Raw genomic sequence first — 8,959 nt, forward strand, 5'->3', positions numbered from 1 at the left:
TGAATTAAGTTTTATTTTTATCATAATATACAAAAATAAAAGAAAAAGAAAATAAATATTGTAAAAGCATAGAACTCTACATAATTTTTCTGCGCTTTTCCAGTAGTAAAGTAAATGTATTTATTACATTATTAAAGTTAATTTTTTGTTCTATAATGATCTCAATACTCAATATATCCAAATTTGATACGTTCTTGCTCAAAGTCATTTTTGTCTCCAAACTGTTCACACGATTCATTTGCACTACATTTTATTTTTAAAATATGTTCCTCATTTCTGAAAGATGAAATATCTAAAAAAACATGTTGAAACCATATCATGTGCAGTTATTATATCAATTTTAGAATTTTGTAACTAATTTGATAAAATATTTGATTTTCCAAGTATATTTTTCCATAAAACTAAATTTAAAATTCACCATTTGAAAAAGCAATTCTTGTTATTCTGAAATAATATTTAATTTTGTATTGAGAAGTTCTCTATCAGCAATTCGCTGTAATGAGTTAACAATTTCTGGCAAGTTTATGTACACCAAGTCCACTGCACGTTTCTGACTTGCCCATCTTATCTCTGAAATTACTTTAGAGTTAATACTAGGACATCAATTTTCTTTTGTTCTTCTTCAAATATTTTTAGTCGTGGTAAACATGGTTCAATTTAAATATGGGGGTGTTTTATATAGAGCGATTAATGACCGTATTTTTAAAAAATGAGTACGCGCGCTTTTAAATGCCTTTTTAGACTTCATTTTATTTGTTTACCAAAATACATATTTTATTTTAAAAAATTATATGTTAAGCCTGGTTCCAATTATTTGTCTAATTGCCAGACATAGGGTGAATACCGAATATACGTCCACTAGCATAAGTAGTCAAATATAATGTATTGTTATATCAATGTCAAACGAATTTACCATTTCAAAATATCAGCATCTATACGCTATAATTATAAGTTGAGAAATGAACTAATACTGAATCATGAAACATTTTTGTCATAATACGGCTCACTGATTTTCCAAGATTTTGGCAGTTGTGAGCAACAATAATTTTTTTATCTAGAAAAACAAAAATTTTATTTTTGTTAATATATGATATATTTAATTAAAAAAAAAAAAAAGGCATAATTGGGATTTTGCAAAATTGAGTTGAGGCATTTTTAGATTTTTATAATAATCTCTCATTTTATAAATAAAATATATTGATTGATATCTAACAGTGATTAAACTAACTTTCATGAAACCATTTTTTGTTTTAATGCTCAATAGGACAGCAGCACCTAGAAATCAAGATTTTGTAGTTTTTTTTCATCTAAAAGTACATTGTATTAGCTATAATTTTATTTAAAGAAGTAGGTTTATAAAAGTCTGGTTTTTTGGAAAATTATCAAACACTGAAAAGATAACATTTGTTATGGTAATTTTGTACCCTCTCAAAACTTTGATTAATGATAGGATTTTTTAAAAAAAGCTATACATTATAAGATGCTTGATGAATTATAAATTAATAAATATTTAATTAATAATAATTGATAAATAAAAGAAACCAATAAATATCATAATATGGAATAAATCTGCTTTTTGGTTCATTAAATATCAGAATTGTCCTGTATTTTACAATAACTAAATATTGCTTTAGTAAATTCATGAAAATTTTTTTTAACACTATTATAAATAACAGTTTGTTAATTTCGTTGTGTAATAATAATATTAACTATTATACATCAATTAATATAAAATGGAACTACTAGTTTTGTTATAAAATCTTGTCATTTTAAAGGCATTAATTTATGTATCCATAATACGTTAAGCAAAATAAGTTATTTTACTCCAAGCATGCTTTTGAAGTAATTTTCATTTATCTTTAGCTTAAATTCAAATGTTTCAAGATCTTCCTGAGTATTGATTGGAAATATGTCATTGACATCAACATCATTATAATTTAGGTTGATTGGAAGATCATTTCTACTATAATTTGTATGTGCCATAATAGCTTCAATATTAGCACTAATAATTTGTTGGGTAGAAGTCAATAAATTAACATCAAACTTAATATGTGTCAAAGCTGCAACAACATGTTTCTGAAAATCTAAAATTTTATCATTTATTATTATATATATATTATATTTTATTATATATACAGATCATTAAAATTTAATTCAGCAGATTTCTCCTAAAATAATAATATGTAATGTTATTTTCATTACATATTTTATGTATCAATATTATTATAATAATTACATTATAACATATATATATATATATATATACTACAGCAGTAAAATTATATAATTTGATAATATATTTTTTTCCAAATTTAATTAACTAGTTTCATAATTATAGTTATTAACTATAGATTAACTTTAAGAATTAATATTTACCAGCGATAGATAATCCCTTAGAACAACCACTTCTGTTAGAGCTCAGCATGAGAAGAGAATAATCTGTATTGGCCACAGAAAATGACCCTGCAATACATTTTTCAATTTTTTAAAAAGATTCAACACAAAACCTTATTTTATAGTAGCAAGACAAGATTTATTAAAATAATTTTTACCTTCATTATCAGATGGTACTTTTACTTTCTTCTGTCTAGATGGTTGGAAATTTTTCTTTGATGATGTATATTTATTAGGATCTACTGAATTATAATTCAACGTGTCTGTAACGAGCTCTGTTTCTATAGGAAAATTTATAGATTCCAAGGACTAAGGTCTAAATAAAAATAAATAAATATAATATAACAGGTAGTAATAAGAATTTATTATGTTACAACTAAATTTAGAATCTGGGTCTTTTATACTGTCATCATCAGAAACATGATCATATTCTATATGATTACTTGAATTTTCAGCAACAACCATGTTCTCTGTTAAAATGATAAATAAACATGTGTTCAATATTTTTGTTTTAACAATTTATAATATTAAATTGAATTTACTAAACGATTTAGGAAGTTGAAGGTGAGATTTTATTTTTGGTTTATCTTGAGCCTTTTTAGGAAAAGGAGAAAATTCTTTTCTAGCTCTGTTTTTTCTCGTTTCTTTCATATTTTCAATTTCTGATAAATCTGAAGATTCTTGTGCTATTTTTTCTTTGCTTTTTGCTTATTCATAAGAGTCTGTAAAATATTATTATATTAAAAAAAGATATGAAGACAGGAAAAATTAAGTAAACGATCCTTTTAACTTTGAAATTTTGTTATACCATAAGTAGCAGAACCAATTTGTCTAGCCTTTAAATAGTAAAAATCTGAACTATTAGGTAGTGTACGATTTTGTATTGCTTTTGTAGAATTAATTGTTTTATTAGGCCAAGGACATTCATTTGTAACTTTGTTGAGCCAAGTACTTGGAACTGCTTCGACAGTGTTGCCACATTATTTAGCTAACTATAATTTTTAAGATGAACTTTATAACACATGATAAATTATATACACTAACTGATTATCAATCATCATCCGATTATAAAATCTTATAATATAATGATTATTTTATGTATAAAATAATCATTATATACTTAGAAAAATATTTTTGATTGCTTTAATTTACATAATATAAATAATACACAATTATATATATTAATATAAATAAATGTGTAGTAAATAAAAAATTATTCTACCTGAAAAAACAAAATAAATATAATAAATTAATTTAAATAATTTATTCACAATATATAAAAATCCATTGTGTTGTACATTATACATCATTACATGATTGTATGAATTACTGGAATAGCAATTGTTTTGTCAGCTACAGTAATTACCATCATTTTACATTTTATTATATTTTCCTCAACTACGATATAATTTTCAGAAATATTATTTATTTTATAAATATCCAGTAGAGTACACAAAAGAGGTTCAGAGTAAGCTGGACTTATATCAATAAAATATTTACCGACATGACAGAGATTAATTTATTACTAACCTTTTGACACGCAAAATTTAAACATTTAATAATTTTTTTTTATAAAATTTATCACCTGAATAGGACTACCTAAATTTTTCTTTACATTATTGCATTGCTCCTCATATCTACGGATAAATTGCTGCAATGGTTTTTCACATTTTCTGAGTACTGACTTAAATTCTTTCATAAAATTTTCAAATGGATAACAACTGTATTCATTAATTGTTATAATCATCAATCAAATGTAAAAGTCCATGAACATTATGAGACACATTGAAGTTACCATAAATTTTATCAAATGATTTAACAAAATAGTTCAAGAGTTCTTGAGCATATTCTGTGTAGTTTTTTTTTTATTTGGACTTAGCAAAATTATCATGGCAACATTAAGTGACAAAATTAAAATAGCAATCCATTGAAATTATATTTTTTAAGACAAAAGGTCCAGCATAAATTAAAAAAAAACGTAGTTCAGTAGCTTTCCACTGTAAAATACCTTAAATTTCTCAAGGCTTTCTAGGAAACTCTACAGGTACTTATTTTTTAACATGCAACAATCGTGAAAGAATTTCATTAATATTTCTTGCTGGTAATCGTACAGTTGATGGGCCTTTCAAAACCCAAAATAAAATCAATTTACACATTACTCCTAAATTAGTAAGATGCATATAATCCAATATAAAGAATCGAGTTATTTCAATGTTGGAGATTTCAGCTAAAATGGATGTAGAAGATGTATGAAATTCTTCGTGTACTACATTTCGATATTCATAATTATTTCTTAGTGTTGATTTGGTGGTACTATATGGAAAACACACACGATTGTTTAAATAATCACCTTCAATTAGATGAGTACACAAATTAAAACCACTATGGCTTTTAATTTTTAAAATAAAACTTTTAGCAGGTGCATCTAAGCAAAAGATATCAAATTTAATAATAAAATGTTTATTATTGATGTTTAATCCATTATTGGTTAAATGCACAGCTTCATTATCAAAATCTATCAAAAAATAATCACTTACTTTAGGCTTAGTATTTCCATGATACAAGCCAATAGGAAACACTTTTTTTACATTATGATTTCTAATATAAGCTAATATGGGCCAGAATTGACTTTTGCTAAAATGTGCCAAGGGTAAACCATCAATATCTACAACTAATTTTAAAATACTGTTATTAACTAAACTATCATCATAATTTAATTTTATACCTTTGGCAAAATAAATGGTGATATATCCCAGGCTTTACAATTCTTATTCAAATATGGATTACCAGATGTCCCTAACAAGGTTATACTATCTTTGGACAATGAGGAAAAGCATTTATGACTTTTTAGCACCAAAAGTAAACCATTAACAGCATTTAAAGGTATGTTATAATGAACTGCTCAATGAGCTAGTTCATCATTAAATGAATTTTCAAGTTTTTGGATAGTATTAATATGTTCTTTAGATTTTAAAATGTCAGTTTTATCAAATGAAATGGGTGTAGTAACTAAGAAACCATTAAATTTGTTGATACACCAGAGCTAGGAGCAGGCTGAGTTAAATCATGATAATTGGTGGAATTATAACTCGATTTGACTTGGCATAAATTAATACTATCAAGACTATTATTTATTTTTCTTCTTATAGAACAACTACTCTTTACTCAGATAGACATAATATAAATTAAATTATATTATATTTATACAGATTTTGATAAACTAGTAATCTAATTTAATTTATCATTAATAATAATTATACAATCAATTTAATAATTATAAATATACTATATATAATAAAACTCACTAATACAAAAAATATAAGTTTTGCGTTTCAAAGACAATTACCAAAACCATGTACAATTGTACAAAACAGTTCACAATGCGTTTGACAAAAAATATATACGAAACTAGCAGATTCGAAATAGGACGATAGAAAGAAATAGAAGATCAACTATAAATAAACAATGGCAACGCTTAATAACCGACATATGCTCACAAACTTTATTTTGTTGTCATCGCGGTTAAATAGACCCCGGTTTAAAAAGCCAAACAATATATATAACTGTGGTCGTCTTCTTTTACAACAAGATAATTTCGAATAGCTGCAGCTACCTGAAATTATATATTTGATAACATGTTATCAAATATATATTTTTAAACGAGTCGAAACTACGATCGTAGAACAACAAATATATTTATTTATTCTACAATTTATGAAGGCTAGGTATATCTAGTATAATAACATGAATGAAATTTACAATCGTTTATTAATATCAAGCGATAATTATATAATTATTTAACTATAGATTTATCAACACAATGTGGAAAAGCTGGTAGCTTTATTGCCCGATTTTCTTGGGTAACATCTTGTCATGACAAAAAATTACATCATTATGATGTATTGAATTGTATTAATTAATTTTCCAGAACCACAACTTAAGTCGTGTCCCTAGAAAATTATTAAAATTGCGCTCCTTGAATACTGAAATACAATTAATTGAATTGTGCTCTTACTATAACCTTCGAGAGGTATAGTGCTTGTTAATCAACAAGCATTCAAAAATTTCAAAACGATGTTTTTATTTTAAATATTTTTTCCAGTTCGTGTTCGACTCCCAACTGAAGAATACGTTTGTTACTTCCGAGCGAACGGCATTTATAGCTATCGATAGCGTACAGACGAGTCTGCACTACATAAATCAGGTATTATGCAATTATTTCCTATCACAACACACCGCTCACTAAAATAAACCAGTTTCACAACTTACTACAAAACAAACGGCCGCCGCTGTCGGTACGGCTGCCGACGGTTCGAGGTCAATTACTCGAACATCTTATCTACTATAATTATCCCAACAACTTAACCAAATCATTCAACTAAGAATACTACAAAAAAAAAACTATTTCACCGTTAGTCTTATCTAAATCAACATTTTCCCAGTCTACCGATAAATCGCTCTTTGAATTCTCGGACAGCGAAAATGACTGGCAAACAGTCGATAAAAATAAACGCATCAGATCGCCTAATAGCGTCTCACCCCAACCAAAAAAATTTGATACGATATATTCATCTCTCAAAACAGATACACACCAATCTCTCCTGCGACTGAAAACGTTCCCATGGACAGCACTAATGAACAAAATGAAGAAAATATCACTAACAAAAAAAGTCTACCTCCACCTATATTCATNTTTTTATATTAAACAAATGGAAGAGTACTCATTTACTAGTCTAAAAAAGAAGACATTTTTTCTCTGTAATCGTATTGATCAAGAATAATCACTTTTCTAAAATGTTTCAACTAATTTTATTTTCTTCACTCTGTATATATGGTTCTACTAATTTGAGAGTAACAATGACATACGTTTCTGTATTAAATACTTTGGTGCAACAGCCAGGCTGGACACAATTTACAACGCCTGTTAATACATTTACATACAAGGGTAAGAATTTTGATCGTATAAGACAAGAATTTGAATTAAGTACAATATTCCCATCTGATTCGGTCCCTAATATTATTAAAAAAGAGAATTTTTACGATAGAGTATGGCAATTACATTTGTTATTGGGCATTCACTATGCTATTGATCTAAAAGCTCCTATCGAATTAACGTTATATTTCTGGGATTTCTGTCAAAAAAAATGCAATGATGATTTGAAAAATATATGTCTACAATGTTTGGCTAAAAGTTGTCAAATCTTTTACAAAGAAATTAGAAGGATGAAAAATTCATTATTCTATTTTTTTACAATAGTTCAATTACCCATTCAAAATGTATATGACACTCTTTTTAATAGAATTCATGTTATTTTAAATTGTTTGAGTGATTTAGAAACACTAAAAGATCTTACAACATCAAACAGTTTTGAAAAATCTCTTGAAATAACAATATTCGCAATTCGAAGTGCTTTTGAATGGCATACTCAAAAGATTAACTACTTTTGTATAGAAAATCCAGCACAACCTCTTTATGCTAGTTGGTGTGAAAATAATNATTCGAAGTGCTTTTGAATGGCATACTCAAAAGATTAACTACTTTTGTATAGAAAATCCAGCAGAACCTCTTTATGCTAGTTGGTGTGAAAATAATATCCCATTAGAAGAACAACTTAAACACATTCAAGAAATATATAAAACAAATATTAATAAACTTATTGAAATTAACAATACTTACGGTTTTAAGTATGATCCAGATACTCTTTTTGTCATAAACAATCGGATACAGTTATATGGAAGATAAACATTATAAAAAGTAAACTTTTATCTATATTTGAATAAAAAATAAAACATAATATGATTTTCGAATGATTAATAATAATATTGTAATTATCTTTGATAATTGAAAATAAAATATTTTAAATTATTAAATTTTATTATATTTTTTAATATAAATAATATTTAATACTATAAACCTAAAATAAAATGTCCTATATTTTAAAAATCTCAGCGTTATACCTTTTACTGTTAAAGTTCAGTGACTAACATGTGTGAATGGCATTTGAATGCGCCTTTGGCTCAACAAAGCAATTATTAATACGCGTAATGGGTGCTCATATGTTAACATATAAAGAATTCACCACCGTCATTTACCGAATAGAGAGCGTTCTAAATTCTCGGCCTCTTGTCCCCAGTTCCACTGATCCGCATGATCTTGATTGCCTCACACCAGGGCACTTTCTTATAGGACAATCGTTGCTTGCTGTTCCGCCGCATACTGAACTCGACGCACCATGTTCTTTAGTTGAGTGCAGGAAATTACTGGACAACTGTCATCAGGCTTTCTGGCATAGTTGGTCATCGGAATACTTGTCCACTGTACAACAAAGAGCTAAATGGTTAACTGATCAACCAAATGGTCTCGTAGGCGCCATGGTCATTAGTAAAGATAACTCGTGTCCCCCATTGATGTGGCACTTAGGTAGAATAACGGCATTAAGGGCAGGACCCGATAAAATTGTACGTGTAGTGCGCGTTCAAACCCACCAGGGTACACTTGTGCGCCCTGTTGATAAATTAGTAGTCTTGCCAACCGATCCTGATGATTCCATACATCCTTAAATTA

At 27.2% G+C, this 8,959-nt stretch overlaps 1 protein-coding gene and 1 long non-coding RNA gene across 12 annotated transcripts; one reads left to right on the plus strand and one right to left on the minus strand.

The window, feature by feature from the left end:
* LOC126904163 (uncharacterized) lies at positions 1 to 5,625 on the minus strand. 11 transcript variants are annotated; one of them, XR_007703678.1, is made up of 7 exons: positions 5,120 to 5,625; positions 3,203 to 5,065; positions 2,937 to 3,116; positions 2,553 to 2,864; positions 2,377 to 2,463; positions 1,825 to 2,084; positions 1 to 1,054 (listed from the first exon to the last, which is right to left on the minus strand). It is a non-coding gene; the product is annotated as an uncharacterized LOC126904163 (long non-coding RNA). The 11 variants fall into 11 exon arrangements; XR_007703682.1 differs by having other exon boundaries at positions 3,203 to 4,707; positions 4,932 to 5,625; XR_007703685.1 differs by having other exon boundaries at positions 1 to 276; positions 419 to 1,054; positions 3,203 to 5,623.
* Positions 5,626 to 7,128: 1,503 nt separating this feature from the next.
* LOC126904159 (uncharacterized) lies at positions 7,129 to 8,137 on the plus strand. The gene is made up of 2 exons (XM_050682918.1): positions 7,129 to 7,861; positions 7,959 to 8,137. The coding sequence occupies exons 1-2, from the start codon at positions 7,189 to 7,191 to the stop codon at positions 8,135 to 8,137; spliced, it is 852 nt and encodes a 283-aa protein (XP_050538875.1). The 5' UTR covers positions 7,129 to 7,188.
* The last annotated feature ends 822 nt before the right edge of the window (positions 8,138 to 8,959 follow it).

Source organism: Daktulosphaira vitifoliae, unplaced genomic scaffold, assembly GCF_025091365.1.
Source record: "Daktulosphaira vitifoliae isolate Bord-2020 unplaced genomic scaffold, ASM2509136v1 Scaffold_4, whole genome shotgun sequence".
Taxonomy (NCBI): Eukaryota; Metazoa; Arthropoda; class Insecta; order Hemiptera; family Phylloxeridae; genus Daktulosphaira; species Daktulosphaira vitifoliae.

Excerpts from the sequence above, each read along its gene's own strand:
- LOC126904159 (XM_050682918.1), top strand. The coding sequence starts at position 7,189 with ATGTTTCAACTAATTTTATTTTCTTCACTCTGTATATATGGTTCTACT. Across the intron at positions 7,862-7,958 it reads TATAGAAAATCCAGCACAAC|CTCTTTATGCTAGTTGGTGT; the intron begins CTCTTTATGCTA and ends ATCCAGCAGAAC.